The sequence below is a fragment of the Physeter macrocephalus genome, chromosome 11, assembly GCF_002837175.3.
Source record: "Physeter macrocephalus isolate SW-GA chromosome 11, ASM283717v5, whole genome shotgun sequence".
Taxonomy (NCBI): Eukaryota; Metazoa; Chordata; class Mammalia; order Artiodactyla; family Physeteridae; genus Physeter; species Physeter macrocephalus.
The window spans coordinates 67,660,388-67,683,864 of NC_041224.1; the positions used below are offsets into that span (position 1 = coordinate 67,660,388).

The window sequence follows — 23,477 nt, forward strand, 5'->3', positions numbered from 1 at the left end:
GGACGCGCAGGCTCAGCGGCCATGGCTCACGGGCCCAGCCGCTCCGCGGCATGTGGGATCTTCCCGGACCGGGGCACGAACCCGTGTCCCCTGCATAGGCAGGCGGATTCTCAACCACTGTGCCACCAGGGAAGCCCTCTTTTTTTTTTAAAATCACCTTTTACTAGTGAAGAGGAGACAGAACAGGGAGACTGGACTTACTCCCTTTATCTCAGGAAGCCCCAGAAGCCACGGACTGCGATTTTGAACACGGTTACAGGCCGCATGGTGCCCAGGCTGCTTTACCCTCTCCCTTCACCACAGTTTAACAGTTTTCTGCGGCCAAGGCGCCTACCATGGCTGGTTTATTAACAACTAGTCCACTGTTGCTTGTCTGCTGTGGGCTGAGAAACCAAACCACTGGGATTGTCAGCACACCTGAGGTAGTAAGCACTGAACTCTGGAGAAGGCAGCCCCCTGAAGGCAGAACATGGGTCTGTTTGCCTACTGGATCCTGGTGCCCAGTTCTGCACAGCAACACTCAGCAAATACACTGGACAAAGGCTGAGGAAGCGTCTTAGGGAGGCCCTCGAGCTGACGTGGGTTTATGACAGCTCCTGAGCTGCCCCATGGAGAACACCAGACCATTTGTTTGCAATTCAATGACTCATTATCCAGCACCTTTAAATAAGCCAGACAGACTTGTCCCCTCTACTTTGTACAATGTATTATTATCCCTGTTGTACAAATAAGGAAACTGAGGGTCAGAGAGGATAAGTCAATGAGAAGCAGCTGGGCTCTTTCCATTGCCTCACAGCTAGTACCCCGCGTCTCCACCATTATTGGCTGCTAAACTGAGGGAAAGCAAAGGACCAGACACCCATGTATGGCTTGGATGGATGGATGGATGGATGAGAGACTTAAGTGAGCAAGCCGGTTGCTTACCCAGAGTACCCCAGGAGGAGGGTTGGGTAAAGAGAAGTTCCCTAGTCTCAGCCCTTGAGGAGCCATTGGGGAATGTGGTCATTTGCAGACCTTTGTGGGGCCACCAGGAGCACAGGGAGTGTCTGTGGTTGGTGCCCCCAGAGAGGCCAACTCCAGATCAATACAAAGAAGGGCTTTCCAAGAGCCCAAGTGGCCCCAAATGTGCAACACAGGTGAGCCGCTCTGATGGATGGAGAATGCCCCATCGCTGGGGTCTATAATCGGGTTAGGGATCCCGCAGAGAGGACTCGAGCCTCAGGTAATGTGCTGAACTAGGTTCTCTGGGTCTAAGTGTCCCCTGACTCAAAGACTGGAGGGGTCCATTCATAAGCAGACAAATGTGGGGTGATTTACAGCTTTTCTAAGATGGCCCGGGATAGGCGTCAAAGGGAGAGAGCCAAGAAAAGCTTACTTTTAAGGAACAAAAGCACATTGAGTGTGGTTAGATGAGCTACTCTGGGTTCAGCTGGGCTGACAGGGGCTTGGGATTAGAAATGAGTTTCCAGAGGGCTCTATCTCTCCACTGAGCTCCAGTCTGAGGCACCTCCTGGGCCTTAGAGGGCCCCTTACTCAAGCAGCCCTGCTGGATGAGCCCCTGAGATGTCCAGGCCCTTGACCTGGAGCCCAGCTGGGCCCCAAGATTTGGGGAATCTGGAGGCCAGGGACTGATGGTTACCTGCAGCCTTCAGGGGGCCCTGTTGGAGCCCTGTGAACGTTCAGGAGCTCTCAGGAATCCCACGGAGCCGGGTGTGGGGGCCAGGGGAACAACACAAGCAACAGAAGGGGACCAACTGTGCGTACCTGGGGCCTCTTATCTCAGTAATACCGACCCAGGGAGAATGTGAGGATGAGAGAGGTTATGTAACTTGTCCAGGCTCAAGCAGCAATTGTGTGGGCATGCGTGGCTTCCGACTTTGTTCTTTTAAATAGGCCTCTTCCAGCGTCAAGCAGGAAGGGCCTCCTCTACGGCACTGCCCTCCCCCGTTCTGTGATGTACTTCTCACTTCCCCTCTGCTCTTAAAAGCCCAGCTCGATCCCCCACTTCTCCCTCCTGCTTTATGAAACCAAAACGTGTAGAAGTTAGCACAAGAGGTGGGGCAGGGAGTGAACATGAGTTGGGGCAGAGGCCTGGAGGTGGGGATGAGCCCCTCGGGTTTAGGAGACGGGAAGCTTGATGCTCAGAGCTGTGGGTGGCTACAAGCCCAGCAGAAAGCAGCAGTGAGGGGTCTGAGGGGCTGGAGCAGGAGTCTGAAGAGGTAGCCTGAGGCCAGCTGAGGCGGAGCCCTGAGTCAGGCAGACCAAGTGGTGGGACCCTCCCTGGAGGTAACGAGGATCCAGGGCCATGTTCCAAGTTCAGGGGAAGGGAACAGGATGTGTGGGATGTGGACAAGTAGAGGCCAGTGTTCTCCATGCCTCTAATTCCCAGAGAAGCCTGCAATGTCAGGACTGTGCCCTTACTGCCTCATGTCACAGATGAGCAATGGAGGCTCAGCAAGGTGAGTGACTTGTCCAGGTCACACAGCTCCTCTGTAGTGCCCCGCCCCCCACAAGCTGATTAGGCGTGGGTTGTGGGGGGCTTGTAGGATCCATCAGTGGCCAGGGCTGAGGGCAGGTAGAGAAGGTGGTTGGAGGGAAGAAGGGAACTGAGCCACCCCGACACTGAGCCCCGGAGGAGACTCTGACCCATCAGCAAGGACAGGCACTGACCATCCCCTGCACGTGGCCAGCTGCACAGGGCTCCTTGCTGCACGGTCTCCAGCTTGTAAGTGACCGGCCAGGGACTGGGGACCGGAGTCTGTGGCCCAGGCACTGTCTCTGCACGTCCCCTTCCGCAATTATCACCCCTCCCACACCTCCTACACCTGCCAGAGGATGGCCCACAGGGAACACCTCGACAAGAGAAAGTCCAGGTAGGGGGTGTGGGAAGACCCCAGGCACTGCGTCCTAGTCCTGGCCAGTCCCATGCACGCAGACAGTGTGACCTTGAGCAAGTTACTTAACCTCCTGTGCACAGATTCCCTCCTCTGTAAAATGAGTGTGAACACACTGTCCACTTTCCCTGGGGCTCTGAGGACTAAATGATATAATATATGTAGGAGCCCAACCAAGGGTACCCTGACACTTAAGGAGCTCCTGGAAAATGGTGGCCATGGTGATTAGTACATATCAAGTAAAAGTAAACCAAGAAAGGAAATAAAAAAGGAGAGCTGGGTTTGAATCCTAGCTGGTTGGAATCCAATTGACTGCTTGCTTCCAATCTCTCAGCCTTAATTTTTCACCCGTATAGTGGAACGCACACTGGACTCCAAGCCCTCACCGGGCTGACGTGGGGTGTCTTGCTTGGTAGCTGTGAATTGCTTCAGGGTGAGGGCTGGCAGCCTCCTCTGGGCTTGAGACTTGCTCAAGAGACAGAGATGGGCCTCTCGGGCTGCAGGGGATCCCCACTCCTCACACCTTTCCCCAAAGGCAGGAATAGATACCCACAGCCCCTGGATTAGGTCCCTCAGCCTCCTCTGCCGGCCTTGGTAGGTTCTGGGCCTCAGAGCTGACCCTGGGCTCTGGCTGCAACGCCTTCCAAGCCCAGGGGCTTCGTGGGCTCCTGTACCTGCCGAGGGTCTATATGCGGGGCTTCTTGCCCTAGGCCATTAACATTCATTTCACCACGTCTGTCTTTTAACCACAGTAATGGATTTAATACAGACAGGGAGCCAGAGGCTGAGAGAGTGGAGGGACTCACCAGGGCCACACCGTGAATGCAGTGGAATCCAAGCAGGGCATCGGGTTCTAAAGGCAGTGTGAGAGACAAAGACGGCGCCTTCCAAGAAAGGGTTCTGTGTTGGAGACTGGGAAATTGCTTTACCCTGCCCAACACAGCCAGTGTGCATCCGGCATAGAGTAGCACTGTGGGAAAATACATCTCTAAGTGGAGCAAGATGCCACCTCCAGGGTTCTGGGGCACCGGGGCTGCCTGAGGGAAGCCTGTGCTCTCTGGAACCATTCACTGCTTACCTTTCCCACTCAGCCCCTCACTTGTACCCATACATTGGTAGGACTCAAACCAAGACCTTTGGACCCTGGAGGGCAAACTCCTCCCCTCAATGAATCTGCAGTCCCTCTAAGGTTGAGGGTGATCTGAGGACTAAAATAAAATTCCAGCAGCCTCATGGCAGCTCCCGCCCTGACCCAAGACCTAGTCTCAGCTGCTGGTCTTCCCCTGGCCCTGGAATTAGCCACACTGTTCCTTTGGTTCCAGTGTCAATTTCCATCTTCTTCTGCGTCAGACTGAGAACAACTGCAGACACCAACACAGCACCTACTACCGTGCTGCTCTACGCTGTGCAGACCCCCACAGCCCAAGCTGTTCGTATTCACGACAGCTCCAGAGACACTGATCCAGACTTCTGTGTTGATCCCCTGCCTACCACCTCAACCCTGCTTGCATGGACTGACCCCAGCTGACCTCCTGGACCTTCCTACCACCTGCAGTCTGGGGTCCCCAGGCCTGGGAGAGTGGGCTCAGAGCTGGTCCAAATGAATGGAAAACATTCAAGAGGTGACAAAGAAGAGGACCCCTTCTGCTTCAGTGGCTGCTGTCTGGGCAGTTGGGGGTCAGAAGTCCTGATTTTCAAAGACCCCTCAGGTCTAGGCAGGCCCAGGACAGGGTGGACATCAATTCCCTCAGGGCTGTCTCATGATCCACTGAAGAAGTTGGTGACCCCAGCCTGTGGGACAATCCTCCTTGAAGACTGAGAGCTGATGGGGCCTCAAGGAAGCTCAGAAGTCATGGGCCTTCTCAGGGGGCCAGAGGTAGGGCAACTGTAAGGAGGAGCCCACCATCCCCAGGGGATTCTCTCTAAGGACGGTGTCTCTCCAAGTATGTCCAGGTTTGGGAGAGTTATAGGGGGTTTGTCATAGACTGGTGGCCAGTCCAGGTTGGCAACCTCAGCAAGGCTCAAACCTCAGTTTCCTCACCTATAAAAACATCTCTAGTGTGGAGAAAAAGGAACTATCCTACACTGTTGGTGGGAATGTAAATTGGTGCAGCCACTATGGAGAACAGTATGGAGGTTCCTTAAAAAACTAAAAATAGAGCTACCATATGATCCTGCAATCCCACTTCTGAGCATATATATTCAGAGAAAACCGTAATTCAAAAAGAACACACACCCCAATGTTCATAGCAACACTGTTTACAACAGTCAGGATGTGGAAGCAACCTAAATGTCCATGGACAGATGAATGGATAAAGAAGGTATGGTACATATATATAATGGAATACTACTCAGCCATAAAAAAGAATGAAATAATGCCATTTGCAGCAACATGGATGGACCTAGAGATTATCATACTAAGTGAAGTAAGCCAGACAGAGAAAGACAAATATCATATGATATTGCTTACATGTGGAATCTAAAAAAAAAAAAAAAAAAGATACAAATGAACTTATTTACAAAACAGAAATAGATCTGCAGACATAGAAAACAAACTTACCAAAGGGGAAAAGGGGGGAAGGGATAAATTAGGAGTTTGGGATTATCAGATAGATATATACTACTATATATAAAATAGATAACCAACAAGGACCTACTGTATAGCACAGGGAACTACACTCAATATTTTGTATAACCTATAATAGAAAAGAATCTGAAAAAGAATATATCAATATATAATATGTATAACTGAATCACTTTGCTGTATACCTGAAACTAATACAACATTGTAAATCAACTATATTTAAAAAAATTAAAAATAAAATAATTAAAAATTAAAAAAATAAAAACACCTCAACTCAGGACCTCAATAGCTGATAATTTTGAAAAAAAAGAACAAAGTTGGAAGACTCACAAATCCTGATTTCAAAACTTACTACAAAGCTACAGTAATTAATATAGTGTGGTACTGCCATAAGGACAGACATACAGACCAATGGAATGGAACAGAGAGCCAGAAATAAGCACTCACATATATGGTCAACTGATTTTCAACAAGGATGGCAAGACCATTCAATGTGGAAAAGACAGTCTTTTCAACAAATGGTGCTGGAGAAACTGGATATGCACATGCAAAAGAATGGAATTGGACTCCTAACACCATATGCAAAAACTAACTCTTAAAACTGAACAACAAAAAGATAAACAACCCAATTCAAAAGTAGGCAAAGGACTTGAATAAACATTTCTCTAAAGCAGATATACAGATGGCCAATAAATATAAAAAAATATGCTCAATATCATTGGTCATTAGAGAAATACAAATCAAAACACCAATGAGGGACTTCCCTGGCAGTCCAGTGGTTAAGGCTCAGAGCTTCCACTGCAAGGGGCACGGTTCAATCCCTGGTAGGGGACCTAAGATCCCGCATGCATCGCGGCACGGCCATATAAATAAATAAATTAAAAAAAAATAAAATAAAGAGGCAAAGTTTAAAAAAAACACCAAAACGCCAAAGAGATACCACTTCATACCTACTAGGATGGCTATGATTGGGGGAAAAAACACACAGAAAATAACAAGTGTTGGTGAAGATGTGGAGAAATCAGAACCCTTGTGCATTGTTTTGTTTTTTGGGGTTTTTTTTGTCTATTTGTTTGAAACATTTGTGCATTGCTGATGGGAATGTAAATGGAGCAGCTGCTGGGGAAAATAATTTAACAGTTACTCAACATGTTAAACATAGGATTACCATATGATCCAGCAACTCCACTCCTAGGTATATACCCAAAAGAATTGAAAGCAGGGATTCAAACCAGTATTAGTACACCTGTGTTCACAGTGGCATTATTCACAGTATTCAAAATGAGGGAACAACCCAATTGCCCGATAACAGATAAATGGATAAACAAAATGAGGTATACACGTAGAATGGAATATTTTTCAGCCATAAAAAGGAATGAAATTCTGACACATGCTAAAACATGGATGAACATTATGCTAAATGAAATAGGACAAATATTGTCTGATTCTACTTATATGTGGTCCCTAGCATGGCAAATTCATAGAGACAGAAAGCAGAGTAGGAGGTGAGAAGAAGGATATAGGGAGTAATTATTTAAGGGGTACAGAATTTCTGTTTGAAATTTGAAAAAGTTCTGGAAATAGATAGTGGTGATGGCTGTACAACATTGTGAATGTACTGATGCCACTTAGTTGCACACTTAAAAATGGTTAAAATGGTAAATTTTACGTTATGTATACTGACCACAAAAAAAGTAATTGTATAAGGTTATAAGGTTAAAAAAAAACCCAACCCTCTACCCTCTACTCATTCACAAGTGAGTCAGATGAGGTCATGTAAATGGTAAAAGCCAGATATATGCTCATTGTCAGCAATAGCGATGCATCCGAAACACCACAGTTATCTACACCAATGGTTCTCAGCCTTGGCTGCACTTTGGAAACTGAAGAACTTTGAAAAGTACTGCTCCTCCACCCCGAAATTTGCATGCACTTGACCTGTGGCAGTGCCTGGGCATATTGGGATTTGCGATCTCTGTCACATTTCTAATCTTATCTCCAACTACTCTCCACCTCTATCACTCTGCCCCAGCCACACAGGCCTCCATGTCCCTTGAAAAGGTCAAGCATTCTCCTGACTCAGCCCATCACCCCCTTGTCCTCTCCAGTATAGCTCAGCTTCCGCTTTTCCATTTCTGCAGTTGGGAAGCCCTGATCCCATCTGGCTGCCCCATCCCCATCCGGGCTGCTCGTCTCTGGAGCACCAGCAGACACTTCCTGTTGCCCAATAGTGGATGGCCTGTCAACACCAGCAGAAGGGGATGTCACTCACCCGCCTCCTCTGTCAGCCATCGCTCAGGGTACCAGGTCTCCGCAAACCACCACACACTCTCACTGATGCCAAGGGCTTTCTGAACTGGCCTGGGAAGGTAGCAGCCAGGCCTAGCCCAGCAGCCCCAAAGTCCAACAGGGTGGCATCCCCAGGCCCACATCCCCTCTATAAGCCTCAGTCTTCTCTATAAAGCAGGAATAAGAATACCAACCTCATGGGGCTATTGCATCTTTTCGCCCGAAGCCATAGGAATGACTCTCTAATGGTGGAATTTAATATGCAATGGTGAACAGAGTTGGGGAGGCATCCTGAGACTGGGAGGATCCACATATGAGGCTCACCCTGTAGGTGCCTATCCAATTATAAGTGGGGATCCCTTGGGATCTGTTACTGGTCTGCTAACTCCTGATGCTGAGCAGAAGAATGTGGTCCTCTGAGCCTCTCCATCTTCAAAGCCTTTATCTTAGGTGAGAATCACTCTGACATCCTACAGATGAGGTAACTGAAGTTCAGAGAGGGGAAAGGATTCTCCAGGTTCCCCTCAGCGAGTGAGGGTGGAAGCTTCAAAGAGGCCTATTCCCCTTCTGAGACTGGAAGACAGGGAGTGACTGAGCTCATGAGGGAGGGACCTTCCAGAGCTAGCCCAGCAGGGAGCCCTAGCATGGGCAGCCCCCAGGGCACAGGGTACCACTCTCTCTAGCTGGAAGTGAGGCAGTTTCAGTTTCCACAACAAGTTCCCTCCATCGTGTGGTTTGCAGCGTCAGCCAGGCTCTAGGCGAGGTGGGCGGGCATCCTACCCACAGCCTGCCGCCTCCAAGCCTCTTTGCACGAGTGGAAACATCCGTCACTGGAGAGGGTGCAAAAAGGAAGAAAGCATCTTTGCCTTCACTCAAGGTTGGTCAAGACCTTTCACAAGCCGGCAAGGGCCTCCCCTTCCTACCAGTCACCCTGCGCAGTCCTCTGGGCCAGAAAACTGTCTTGCAAACCCACTGTGCCCTCTCCCCCTTCCACACATTTGCCTGCGCCATTCCTTCCACCTGGAGCACCCTTTGCCCTCCTGCCACCTCCCAAATCCTCACCAACCCTTCCAAACCCAAGCAAGGCCCTCCCTCTCCATCCCAGGGGCTGGCAACCCCGGCTGGGGGGAGGTGCAAGGAGCAGCCAGGAAAAGTCCATGAGTTCCTGGGAATTGGACCAAAAAGAGGGTCTTGAGAAGCAGATCTTGTTTTCCACCAATAATAAAATCAAAGGTGTGGGTTATGTTCTTGGCCCAGGACACCGCCTCCAGGAAATCCTACAGGAGAGCATCTGTAGGCATCGCAACAGCAGGGCAAACACAACCACAAACCTCTGCAGTCACCTATCTCCATTAGACAGCCAACCGCGTCCTGTGGAGTGGGCGCTGAGGAACCAAGTTCTCAGGTCCCAGGGGGCACACCCACCACAGAGTGTGCACAGAGTACGTGGAAGAGTTCATGCTATCGAGCTACAAATGTCGCCTAAAAACACCATCTTGGCCTTGAAAACAGGAATTGCTTAGTTGTGTTTTTAAATATTTTCCTTTTAATGAAATACGTAATCCGTGATCACTTGCAGAAAATTATGGAGAGAAAAATCACATTACTTCCAAAACCATGGAAACCAGTGTTAACATATAGGGAGCTGCCCTTATATCCAACAGGAGTTATAATTGAACCAAGAACTGGTCAATCTCCTTGGAGTCAGGGGCAGAATGGGATGGGGTCCAACAGAGCTAGGTGGGTGCCCCTGCTCTGTCCTGGACATATGACCATGAACTAGGCCCTTGACCTGCCCGTGCCTCCGTTCTGCAGACGGGAGGACATTGGCAAGTCCTTCCCTGCAGGGTGGGTTTGGGGACACACATGGAATGACTGTCGCAGTGCCTGGCGCCTAATAGGCACTGAACAAACAGGCACTGTTGCTGCTCCTCTGGGGATGATTTAAGTAGCTGGGACTCAGAGAAAAAAAATCTTCACAGAACAGGAAATAAACATCCTCTTTTTCATTTTTAGTTGTGTAATTTAATTTTTCAATAGGTAATACATTTGCATGGTTCAAAAATTAAAAACTATAAAAAGATACAGAGTGACAATACTCACTGCCACCCAGCCCTGTAACCCATCAATCTCTTTTCTCTGACTCCCCCCAAGGTCATCACTTTAATTAGTTCTCTGTGTGTCTTTCCAGAGACTCTCATTGTTAACACAAGCCTGTGCCAACATAAACGCTTATTTCCCCCACTTTTCACAGCAGGTCACATGCAAGACACACCACTTGGCTCTATGCTTTTTACACAGAACACCATGCCTTGAAGAGCTTTGCAACCAGCACAGAAAGAGAGTCCCATCCTCATCCCTTCTGACAGCCATGGCCAGGGAGACATTGGGAAGGCAGTAGGTGGCGGCAAAGGAAGGACAGCCAGGGGCCTCCCTCTCCCAACTCCTGCCTCTACAATCCCCTGTTTCTCGGGAGGATGCCCCTCCTCAGCCACTGGCCCCCTCAGCCTTCAAGGCCACAGGGACCTGCCCTGCTGCAAGTCCACCAACAAAGCCTGAGTGGGCTTAGGTTTCCCAGCAGGGCCCCTCCAGGCCCAGTCCTCCCAGCCCCTTCCAGGTCCCTCTGGTCCCTCTTTCCTGGATGAAAAGGCTCCTGCCCAGCCATAGGACTATGAGGGGTCCCAAAGTGACCTCTAGTGCCAAATGCTAGAGAACTGGGCCCACTGTCTCACCCAGGAATGCCTCCTCTTCTGGGAAGCTACCCAAAGATGTAGTCCTCAAGTGCAAAACCTTGATACACAAAGGTCTACCCAGTACATCACTGTCCAGAGTACTAAATAATTGGTAGTAACCTAAATGTCCAACAATAGGGGATTGGATAAATAAATCACAGCATGTCCACCAAATCCACAAGCTGGAGGACCATGCAGTCATTAACAATGGTGTTTTGAAGATGAGGAAATCATACCCAGGCCGACACACATTCAAAACAGAACTATGTTGAAAAGAGGGTCGTTCCCACCTCAGTCTCCTCCTCAGTGGGGGAACCTCAGAGTCTCAGAACTGGGAAGGGGAAGAGGCAACAGTAGCTGATCAGACACATGGGGCCTGAGTCCCCTCTCCCTACCCTTACCCTGTGCATCCTGGGTGAGTCATTTCCGCACCCAAGGATGTGGGACCTCCTTCTGTCCTCTGTTGGGGAGCTCAGCTCCTCCCAGCTTGGCACAGAGGTTTCCAGATGAAGCTGAAGCCCAGCCTCAAAGGGGAGAGATGTGACCTCAAGTCAGAGGGAAAAGTTCAGGCCTGTCCTCTCTGTCCCCACTGATTGTTCCTGCCCAAAGCCGGGGCAGCAGGGAGGGAAGGGCAGGGAGTGAGAGGTAGTATATGTGGCCCTTACTTTTCCTTTTAACAACCCCAAGTAGGACAGGATGTGGATCTTAATAAAACCTGGTCCAGACCTAGATTTTCCCTCTTGAAGCAATATCTTTGCAAAGGCATATAGGTCTGCGAGGCAATGAGGGGGTAGGAGGGGAAAGCGCAGCTCGGAGCACCCCTCTGGGTGTGCCCCGTGCCTGGCTGTGTTATCAGAGAAGCTCAGTCTCCAGCACTGGATTCTGGCCTCCTTGAGGGCAAGACAGTCTCATTCATCTGATGGGACGTGAGGGTGAGGATCGGAGGCCCAGCTTAGACTACCTGGTAGTGAACCCTTCTCAACAAACGTTTGCAGAATGTAACTAAAGTAAAATGAAGGAGAAGATAGGTTCAGGAAGACATTAGGACCGTGGATGCATTTACTGTTCATTCACTTATTCTATAAACATTGACTGAACACATACCCCACTCGCCAGCCCTATACTGAGGAGGCAGACAGGTGTTTCTTGCAATACAGTTTGGCAATGAAAGCTGTGTGTACTGGGGAAGGAGGGTGGTATCCCCGCATTCTGGGGGCTTCTGTGCCGCTCGGTGCTGAGTCAGGTTATATGAGCTCTAAGTCCCCCTCAGCTCGAGCACCTGGTATTCTCATCCTCAACCTTGTCTCACTGACAGCCCCTGCTCTGAGACTCAGCCACAAACTTCCTGCAAAGCCGTGATGTTCTTTATCACTGTGCGTGTTAACAGAAATCAAATGATCCCTTCCCTCTCTCTGTGGCTAGGCCCGCCCCTGCCTCACTCCCACAGCGGCCTGCATTTGAATGTTCTGCTGAAGATAAACGCAGGCTATAAATAAATACTGTGTGGCCACACTGGCAAAATTGCAAATATAGGCCTACTGAGGGACAGGACTGGTCTGCTCCCATGCTTAATGTTCCCACCACTTCTGAACCACTATGTCTGCTTTTTATAATTTTGTTTCCTCTTGCTATCAGGCGACCAGCTATCTGTGAAACCGTTTCTAACAGTTCAGGTCCACCAGTATTTAACCAAATGTATATCCCTACTATTTGCTGTATCTATAGGTTAAAAGACCACATGACCAAGCTTGTTATAATTGTGGGTAAAATCAGGGTTCATGGGCCCTAACCTCTATAGGGCATCTCGTATGAGTAAAGTATATAAGCTTCAGTGCAAACTCTTAGCTCCTCAGAAAACACTTCTGTTTCCCTCCTCACAACGGAGCTGGTGCGCCTTGGACCGGGGTGGGGGAAAGCCAGGGGGAGGGGCAGGCGGGCCCCTGTCCCTAACACCCCCATGGCAGTTAGATCATTAAGTCTTTTCCATTTTACAGATTTGTCTGTAAATTGGGCTTTAAAAGACTTCTGTGGACCTCATCTGATCTTACTACTCTGGGAGGTGGGAAGGACAGTTTTTCTCCCTCCTCCACGAACGTGGCCCGAAGATCCAGTGATGGGCCCTGTTGCTAGAAGAGCAGTGAAGCACCTGGGTGAGAGCCCAGACACTGGGGCCAACCTATCCGGTTTCATCCCAGCCACATGACCTTGGGCAAATGACTTAGGCTCTCTGTGCCTCAGCCTACTCTTGCGAATAATAGGGATAACAATAGCATCTACCTCCTTGGTTTAAATGGGCGAATAGATGCATAGTCCTGAGAACGGGAGGCTGGCACATCTTTAATGCTCAGTAACTGTTAGCTGTCCTCGAGGGCTGGGCGGGGCTGAGCGCCCGTGAGAGGTGTTAGAATTCAGAGCCCTGGGGGCAGTGGTGCTGCCACTGACCTTCCGGGGCATCTGCCCAGGCTCAGTGTGAGAGGCTCCCACTGGCCGCTTGTCCCGTTCTGCTCCAGCCTTCCCTAGGGAAGCTGCACCCTCACCCCAGGCCCAGGGAGCCAGCAGTGGCGGAGAGGGGGCACCTGTAGGCCGTGAAGCCCGCAGCAGCTCAGAGGTGGGGAGAGCACAGAGCGTGGGCAGGATACCGCTCAGGAAGCTGCCACAGGTGGGCTGCTGCCACCATACCCCGCTCTCCCTCACGTACCGTGCCCCGCTGGCCAGATCCTGCCTTAGGGCTATTCCTTGGCCCAGCTCTGTCCTAAGGAAGGTGGACCCAGGGGCTCTGGGCTGGGACAGATGTCCTGGAGCTAAAATATAGTCAAGGTGTCCTGGTCTGCCTTGGGCTACTAAGCACTTGGATTTTCAGGCCCTGTCCTTTCCCCAGACTTTGCACTCCAAGTCAGAGCAGTGATGTAGTGACTCACTGTCCGGCCTGTCACCCCACCCCTGCAGCCCCTCGCCCCTTGCCCCTCGCACAGGCCCCATATGCCAGCCTGGTGCTTGGAACGGGCCGAGCCAGGTCTGCCTCCCTTGGCTTCTCTGGGCCGGTCCCAGCCCCTCTTTGCAGAGATGGGGAAACGGAGGACCAGAGAGTCATCCTCTGCACATTGTGCGATCAGTGCCGGCGGGAAGCAGGCCACTCACACGCTGGCCACGGGCCCCAAGCGGAGCGTGGCCTGGAAGGCAAGGAAGACCTGGCTCGTTAGCTTTCGTCCTCCTGGCCCGAGGCCCCAGGAAAGGGCCCAGGGAGGCCAGGCTGTCGACTGAGGCCGTGCGAAGTGAGCAAAGAGCCAGGTGTCCTCTGCAGGGCTGGAGGGGATCCCTCAGGACAGCCACATGCCCCAGGGCTAACCAGAGAGGTCTCAGCTTTTTCCTGTGAGCCACTGGGAACAGCCAGAGCTTGAGGAGCAGAGGGGGAGGTTGAGAGACAGCTGGAAAAAAGCTGAAGGGATCTGGGGTCCAAACTGGGCTTGCGGGCTGTGTGGCCTGGGCCAAGCATTTCACCCCCACGAGCCAGCTGGGTGCTGGAATTTCAGAAGGAAAAGGCTTGATTTACATGTGCGCTGGATTTAAGAAAGCCAGCGAGGAACTGCCCAGCCCTGTTGCCTCCTCAAAGGACCCCTGAGGTCTGCAAGGAAGAGGGGTTGGGTGAGGGGAAGAGAATTCCCATTTGGCGCTCCAGCAAGGTGCGGGGGAGTTTGTTACATCACCTTGTTTTAACCCTCCCATCCAGTTGGTAAGTTTATTAATATCTCTCTCTACTATATAGATGGGGGAAAATGGAACTCAGAGAGGTAAAATGACTTGTCCAGCCTCTAAATAGCAGAGCCGAGATCCAAAGTCAAGTTTTTCTGGTCCCCAAACCTGTGACCCCCTCCCTCCTTCGCCTCACAAGACCTCCTCGAGGTCCCACCCGTATATCAGACACTCCTAAAAAGTTCCTGCTGTGGGGAGAGGGTCACTCAGGGGAAAAACCAGCCCTGGGAGCACAGAGACTGTATCCCCCACTCACTGTGTTGAAGTTTGCAGAGAAATCAGTACCCCAGACTGAGGACCCCCTTCCTCTTCTGACTCAGAAGCAGCCCAAGTTACCTCCACGATGATAAAGACCAAAAATCAACGACTATTTTTATGAGAAAACCCCCTCTTGGAGCCGCATCCCCACCCACCGCCCTGGGGAAACTTCAGCCGGGCTGGCCTCCCCGGGGCCCACGCCACTGGCTCAAACCCACGGCCGTCTTCACTCACCCAAAAGGCATCTTTGAACTGAAGCTGGGGCATCTTCCTCAGCCGACTGCCACGGCAAAGCTCCCTCTCCTGCCACAGACAGGGCTGAACGAGGGCCAGGAGGCAGGCGCACCGTCCCCGTCCTGGCAGGGCTGGCCCAGGGCCCCCCTTCCAGGCCGGCGCCGTCTGCAGTGCCTCAGAAGGCAGCTGTAAGCCAGAGACTGCTGGAGGGAGGAAAAGGGCTCAACCTGTTTTGTTTGGGGCTAGAATCAGCAGCAAAATGAGGAAGGGCTGGTGCCCAGTGATGGGAGGGCGGGTCCCAGTGTCCGGCCCGGCCCCTCACCAGCCCCGTGGAGACGGAGGACACAGCCCAGGCTGTAGGACTGAGAGCAGGGATGCCAGCCCTGGGGTGTGGGGAGGCAGGGGCCAGTGGGAGAGGCAGCCCGGGGCCTGTGCAAGTAGGTTTGTGCAACCTCCCCCAGGGCAGGCTCCAGGGCCGTCGCCCCACAGGAAGTGGAGCCTCTGTGCTCCCCTGTGCAGCCCCGCCTGCCATCTGCCACCCGGCTACTTGCCTCCACTTGCCTCCTTCCAATGCCTTAGCTGGGCCATTCTCAGAGGCCATAAACTTAGGGAGCCTGAGGCCCACTGAAGCTGTGGGCAAGGAGGAGGGCAGGAACCCAGGTGCTGTCACCTACCACCCCCAGCCTCGCCCCAGACCGGGTCCACAGACGCTAGACTCTCCACCCCTCACCAGCAAACCATTTCGGGGAGGGAGGGGCTCACCTAAGCCTAGAACATCATCAAACCCTGGGTGAACGTTGCCCCAATCCACATCCTGCCCTCAAGGAGCTCACAGTCTGGGCGCAGACAGAGCTGTGTGCTGTGGGGAGCCGTGAAAGCACAGAAGTGGGGTGAGCAGGTAACTAGCCAAGGGATAACAGCCTATGGATACTGCCTTCCCTCCAACTCCCCAGGTTAGACACTCTCTGGGGCAGGAAGTCCCCCTCTGAAGATGGAGTCTTCAGGCTGGAAGAATGTAGCTGGACCGAGAGAGACAGGATTACAAAGGCATAAACGTGGGAGTTTGAAAAGCCAGGTTGAGGCCCCAGTTTCTGTTCTGTCTGGGCCCTACCCTTCAGAGGGACCTTAATCCACCCTCCAACTATCTGAGCCTCAGTTTCCCCATCTGTCATCCCCAGTCTTTGGAAAAGACACAGTGTTGAGAACATTACTGGAGTTTCTGGTTTTGATGGGGCAGGTGCTGGGGGCTCTGTCTGGTATCAACTTGGGAAGAGCCCTGGGCTGGAGCTCCAGACACTGCCCTGGGGAGCCAGGGCCTGCCCACTCAGCAGAAGACATCGGTAGGGGGGCCAGAGCCCAGGGTGGGTTGGCAAGAAGGGATGAATCAGGCTCGTCCACAAATCACCACCCTTGGCGATGCCTCCCTTACCGTTGACTGGTGGTGATTAGACGGATGAGAGCTGCCGCAGGAGATAGCTAAGAGCCCAAGTGCCAGTTATGCAAGCCCAGGGTTAGAGATGGGCACACCCACACTTCTGCAATAACCACCCAAGAGAGAACACGTCAGGGAGACCTGCAGAGCAGCGGGGCTACCGTGGTAGCCCCCTACCTCCAGAATCCTTGGGGTCAAGCTAATAAACATCTCCAGCATTGAAGGCACCCCAGTCAGGTTGTCTGCTGCTTGCAGCTGAAGACAGCTAATGTAAATATAACTTTGAACCCCGAAGGACAAGTGCTGAGGTTGCTCCTCATCCCAATGGCATCACCACCTCTGATAGCACCGACTCAGCCTCCCTGGCCTTGGTTTTTCCATCTACCAAATGGGGTGACGCTTCTAGTTCTGGAGGCGGACTAGAAACTTTCTGTCGATAGATGGCTCTTACCCTCTTATCAGCAGGAAACTTCATAGCCAGCCTCTCTCCCCTGCCTCTCCAGGGGCTCCTCCCATCACCCCTCACAAATTTCTGCTCCAAACAGGCCTCTTCCCTCTTCCCTCTCCCCAAAGGTACCCTCTCTACTCCTACCTCCACAACTTTGCCCCTCTGCTCCCCAGCCTCCCTTCTGACATGCCTTCCTTCATCTTCCTTCCCTGGGCCAATCCTCCCATCCCCCATCCATCTCAAGGCTCCCACACATGAGGCCTTCCTTTCCCAGCTGCTCTGGTCCAGTCAGGGCAGCCCCAGACGGATGGCCATGCTGGTTGTGGGCTGAAGCAACTGGGGAAGGAAGTAACAGGAGACATCAATCTAAAGTACTCTGCTGCAGAGAGGTCTTCTCCCTCCCCACACCTCACCTTTTGTGGCTCCCAAGTTTGGGCCACCAGAACAGCCAGCTCGGCTTTGGAGCACTTGCTGAAGCTTTTTACATGGACAACCTCACTTAGTCCTCACCCCATCCTGTGGGGTACACATTATCATCACCCTCACTTCACAGAGGAGCAAACTAAAGAGTTTATGCGACTCACCCAAGGCCAGTAAGTAAAGCGCTAGGCTTCAGACCCAGGTCTGCCTGATGCCAAAGCCCATGTTTTAACCTTCACAGGTGTCTGTAATCAACAGCCCTCTCTTAACAATGGGTTTCATCCTTCCTTTCTCCAATTCTGCCTCCAGAACCTGTCACCCTGATCCGTAGCTGGAAAAGCTGAGTCCAGGGAGGCTGCTGGGGCTGGTGGTGCCATTGGGTGAGAGTCCAGCCCTGGCATGTGATCTTCCAGGTTCACTTTGTTATTTGCACCCATTGAGGATGTCTTGGCCGCAAGGAACATAAAACCAGAGGGTCTGACACGGAGGACATGTGTTATCACCCACACAAGGGGTTTGGAGGCAGCATGGCCTCCAGGGGAAGTGCATTAGGGCCCCAGCTCAGTTTCTCTGTGATTCTCCTTATTGACTGTCTCCCTCCTCCATCTGCAACGACTCTGGCCTACAACTCCAGACACAGCCACAGAGGAAGAAACGGGACCCCTCTCCTTGTCTCATTTGCTCCAAAGTCCTCCCCACCCAGTCTCCCAGGATACCTCCCCGTGTGTCTCACTGGCCAGAATGAGACTGAGTCACATGCTCATATACCACCATCACTGGCCTCAGGAAGGGGATGCCTTGATTGGGGTGTTAGGGGTGTTGGGAGCCAACCACAATGACCACCACAGCCTTCTCTCAATCAGGTCCACAAACACTGCTGGGTACCAACTCCTGGCAGGCCCTGCTGGGACTGGGGCTCAGAGAGGACACAGACCTGGTCTCTGTCCTGGAGGACCCACAGACAGGTTCTAGAAAGATCTCTGCAGAGGGGAAGTGGTTGGGAGGGGGTGAGACAAGAAGAGGGTGTTGTTATAACTCTGAGAGAGGGATGAGGCCTAGATGGGCAGGCAGGGAGGAGGGGATGGATTGGTGGGACATCAGGGAGGTGGAGGAGCAGGACGGAGTCATCTGAGCTCCCCTCAGAAAAGGGAACTGCCCTCAGGCCTTCCTTCATCACCAGCTCCCCCGGGGAGGGGGACCCAGTCCTGAAAATCACTATCACAATTGCATCAAAACACAATTTGCCTTGAGGTCTGGGCAGCTGTGCTTGAGGCAAGCTTTGCTCCTTTTCTTAAAGGGGGAGTCCCCCTGTGCAGGCAGAGCCCCATCCTGTTTTGCATACATTTGAACACATCTACTTGAAGAATTTAAGAGGTAGTAGGTCTGAGGATTGAGAATAAAATGTAAAATCAGTTATTACAACATTGATTGCCACAGCAAGCCCTCTGGCGGGGTTCGGCTCCTGAAGCCACTTCATCCATCCTTTTGAGCCAAAGAAACAACAAAAACAATAATACTAGCCAGCACTAAGGGAGTATTACTGCCTGCAGGGCCTGCATGTATTTTATATGCTTGATCTCATTGAATGCTTTCTACCAGGACCAGCTATGTAATTTGCAGCATCAATGCAAAATGAAAGTATGGGGCCTATTATTTAAAAAGTAAGGGGAAAATTGCCATTAAAGGTCCTAAAATATAAAGTCTTCTCCTTTCCCATGTTCTCTCAACCTGTCCTGGTGCTCCACTTGCTATTTAATGTTACAGTCCCTTGTGCATAGGAATACGTGAAGGACAAGCACCCTCCATCTCTTGACACACTTCCGTAGGAGACCAAAGCTGCTGGGTTTTCCATCCTACCAGTCACCAGACTGCATTCCCCAGCGGGGGGGCAGAGAAGTCAAGGCAGGCATCTCCCTTTCCCATGGTGGAGGGTGATCCCTAAGAATATTGCAAACTCATGCCAGGATGCCCTATGTACCTGGTGCAGAAGTGAGCAGGAGACCCACCGTCCTGAGTCACCTGCTGAATGTGCCATGGTGCTGCCAGAACAACACAGGGACAACCACTGCAGTGCCCCATCCTGAGATGCCACCAGGCAACCCTGAGCCTCCCCACACCTGCACCAGGTCCCTGCTGGGGGCAGAGGGTGGCAGCGGTTGCTAGGCAGGAGTGGGGAGGGGAAAGCTGAGAACCCATCAGGGGAGGTAGTAGGAGACAGGACCACGCATGAGCCGAGGCTCCAAGCCCTGAATCCATGCTTCATTGTCCCATCAGACTTCACTTAAAAATACAAATCCAAAGATAATATTATTAAGAATTTCAAGATGAACATCCCTGTAGCCAACCCTGCTCACTACTGTCCGTTCTCCACACAGCAGGGTGACATTTTCAGACCCAAATCTGATCATCACCTTCCCGTTGTCACCTTGCTATGATTTCCCATTGCTCTTAGAACAATGGTCATTGTCCTTACATGGCCTGCATGATCTGGCCTCAGCCTACCGTTCAACCTCATCTCATACAGGAAGAATCTTAAACAATAGCTTGGAGCCTTCTGGAAAGGGGAAGGAGCTGTAGAAAAAGAGCATTTCAAAGCTCCTTGGTGACATTAGGAATCCAGAAGGCCCTTACCATGAATTTCATTTGGAAACAGCGTCACCACTGGTCCAAGGGACACTTGTTTTGGCCCTTTCATTGCTAACATGCTGTCTTGATAATATCTGCCATTCTCTAGGCAGGCCAGGTGACACATGTATCTCCTTCCTTCCTGGAGGAGCAGAGTGCACTGCCATGATGCTGGCATAGCTGTGGGGAGCCCTCCCACCCCACCTACCCCATGGTTGAACTGGAATGTTTCTGTACCCAGCTACTGTGGTCCACTGTTCCTGGGGGAAATGCCTGTAGGGTCCCTCCAGGTGGTCAGGTCCACTGGGCTGGGGCTCCCACTCTTGACTGCAGCTACCCTGGCCCAGAATAGAACAAGCTCCGCTGCAGAGCACCCACCAGCATTTACTGAGCCTTCTTGTCTGGATACCTGGGAAACAAACAAGGCAGGGCTCCTGCCTGTCTCGGGGGGAGGCAGCCCAGGTGGGGGAATGTGCCAAACGGCAGGACAGCAGTGGGTGCCAGGAGAGAGGAGCTCTGCCTGGGAAGTCCTCCCTCAGGAGGGGAGCTGGGGCCTGATTAACCAGAAGCTCACTGGTGAGACCAGGCAACAAGGGAGCTCCAGGACGACAGCGGTAAGCCTGCTGGGGGTCTCACTGCCCAGGGCCCTGTGCTAAGCACGTCACATGCCTGAGGTCTCACCTAATCCAACAGATAAGGAAACTGAGGCTCAGAGAGTTCCATCCTAAGTGGAGTCTTTCCTTCCTAGAGTGTGGGGCTGGAGGTGAGGGGCCAGGGCAGGGTCTGGTGCAGAAGTATGATGAGGAGGGAGGGGAGAGAAGGGAAGTCAGTAGCAGAGGAGGAAGTACGGGGACAAGGGGCCATGCGGGATGGGGGCCAGGGAGACATCCTGGCCCCAGATCTTCGGAGGGGGCCGAGGGTGTGGCTCTTGGCCCTCAGGATGTGATATAGATTCTGTTTTTCAGTTTGCCCCAGGAAAGCAGTTGCAAAAAATAAAGCTTCTTCCCGCTCACACAGCTTTTCTGAGTTGACAAGGAGCTTTCAGATTTACTAATGTGCAGCCACCAGGGTGTGACTCTGAGTTTCCAATCATCGTTGGTCTTCAGAAGCTGGATGTTGTTGGCCAGGATCCTTAAAAGACATCAAAGAAGTGCCAAGTGGCCAGTGGGCAGCCAGCAGAGTAATCAGGACCCCCTACCCAGCCCGGTAGACCTGGGGGAAGGTCTCCTTCAGTGAGGGCTGAGAACCACCACCACTGCTCACTGGTCAGAGGGTGGAGGACTGCAATGGTGGAAGGGCCCGCAGAGATGCTCTGGAGGTTCTCAAATGGAGGAAGGGTGCCTATCAGAAGCCCTGTGGGACTTTGTTAAAAAACATAAGGCCAGGCCCCAGCTTAGACCGACTGACTGGGTGGGGGACACGGACTCCGCCTAGTTTCTAGTCACAGTCCGTGAGTCAGACATACATGCTTGGATGGGAACTCCTTCTATTCTCTTACTGCTTCATTTTACAGATGGGGAAACTGAGGCCCAGTGGGACAGAACAACTGACCTGATTCTAACAGGGAAGGCAGGCTGTAACCGGCTCCCACGCCAACACCTGCCCCCGTCCTCTCCAGCCTGATTTGTTTTGTGTTTTCCATCATAGCTCTCTTCTGTCTCAAAAAAGAGCATCAGAACAGTTTTTCGGCATCCTCTCCTCAGTTGGGCCGGTCTTAATTTAGCCAGAAAATGACTTGTTCACAGTAAGGCAAAGCTTGATTGTGGCCCCGCTGGTGTTTAATTATCACTGAGAACCTGGGATTCAGAGGTAGGAGACCTGGACTTCAGTCTTGGCTGGGCCAGAAAAATCACTAAGTTGAGAAATGGGGAGGGGAGCACGGATGCAGGCAAAGGAGAGAGCATGGGCCAAAGTGCGGAAGCAGGAGGGCTCCAGGCACGTGCAGCTGGGGGGTGGGGGGCAGGGAGAGCACTAGGCTGGGAGTCCAAAGAGCGGGGTTTGAATCCCGGCTCCAGCCTCACCTCACCGAGACTGAGCTCCTCATCTGGAACACAGGGATGATAAGTCTACGTGTTTAACAGGGTTGCTCTAAAATTTAAATAAGATGTTTCTAACGTGCCTAGCCCAGTGCTTGAGAACATGAAAAGGCATCTAGCTCAGATCCCGCGCAGAGCGGGCTTTGAGCCCGCTGTTATGATGCACCCACAGACCTGGCATTATTGCTGCTGAGGCCCTGTCCTCTCAGGATCGACTGGAAAAGCCTCATTCCCAGGACTTCAAACAGCAGAACAAAGCCGAGGAGTGACTGGTAGCCTGAGCATCGTGGATGGCGTGACAGTAGACTCTCACCAGACGGTGAGACCCCACGTTCCTGGGGTGCAGATGCCCATCTCCCAAGTTCCCTCCTAAGCCCTGCCCTCACCAGCACTCTGCTACGGTGGTCAGTAAAAGGCACATTTTCTCACGTTTTGGTTTGGTTTTCAAAATTTTTACATTTTTATTTTGATATAATTTTTAAAGTAAAGAGTACAAAGAACTCTTGTCCTCTTTCCCCAGATTCAGCAGATTATTTAAATTTTACCCAATTGCTTTATTATTATGTCTCTCTATATACTTACATATGCATATTAATTAAGTATATATGCTTAATAATATAGTATATATTATCTGAATAAGCTGGAGACATGGAACTCTTCACCCCTAAATTCTTTAGTGTATATTTCCTGAGAACAAGGACATTCTCTTACATAACCACAGCACAATTTAACGTTGATGCAATGCTCTTGTCCAGTCTGCACTTCTCATTCAAATTTAATTCCATCAATTGTAATGTCCCTTAAGTCTATTTTTCCCTCCTGGTCTCCTTCAATCTCTGAAGGTTCCTCTATTTTCCCTTGACATTCATGACATTGACACTTTGGAAAGCAGCAGGCTGGTCATTTTCTAGAATGTCTCAACATTTTGGGACTTCCCTGCTGGCACAGTGGTTAAGAATCTGCCTGCCACTGCAGGGCACACGGGTCCGAACCCTGGTCCGGGAAGTTCCCACGTGCCGCGGAGCAACTAAGCCTGTGCGCCACAACTACTGAGCCTGCACTCTAGAGCCTGTGAGCCACAACTGCTGAGGCTGTGTGCCACAACAACTGAAGCCCGCGCACCTAGAGCCCATGCTCTGCAACAAGAGAAGCCACTGCATTGAGAAGAGCCCGCGCACCAGAACGAAGAGTAGCCCCCACTCGCTGCAACTAGAGAAAGCCTGTGTGCAGCAATGAAGACCCAACATGGTCAAAAATAAATAAGTAAATAAATAGTCAAAAATAAATAAGTAAATAGATTAATTAAAAAGAGAAAAGCATGTCTCAACATTTGGATTTGTGTCTGGTTCTTCTCTCATGATTAGATTCAGATCATGCTCTTTTGGTAGGAACACCACATAAGTGCTTCTGTGTTCTTCTCAGTGCATGATATCAGGAGGCATATGATGTCAACTTGTCCCATTGTTGGTGATGTTAACTTTGGTCACTCGATTTCAGTGGTGTCCACCAGTTTTCTTCACCATAGAGTTACTGTTTTCCCCTTTGTGATTAATAAGTATCTTATAGGAAAATTCTTTGAGGCTATGTAAATATATGTATCCTCTTCCCCATCACACCTTCACCCACTAGTTTTGACATCCATTGATGTCACCCAACTCCACCCTTCCATCTATGTGTATTAGTTGACATCCTACTGAACAGAAGAATGTTCCCTTTTCCTCATTTATTTATTCATTTACTTATATTAATGAGGACTCAAGAATTTCTCTTTCAAT

General features: G+C 51.3%; 1 protein-coding gene across 1 annotated transcript in view; it reads right to left on the reverse strand.

Moving 5' to 3' along the window:
* PSTPIP1 (proline-serine-threonine phosphatase interacting protein 1) overlaps positions 1 to 15,172 on the reverse strand; it is a 42,644-nt gene extending 27,472 nt beyond the window's left edge. Inside the window, exon 1 of the mRNA XM_007119223.1 lies at positions 14,742 to 15,172. Coding sequence (XP_007119285.1) covers positions 14,742 to 14,774 — 33 coding nt within the window. The 5' untranslated portion in view covers positions 14,775 to 15,172. The remainder of the gene's footprint in view (positions 1 to 14,741) is intronic.
* Between the last annotated feature and the right edge of the window lie 8,305 nt (positions 15,173 to 23,477).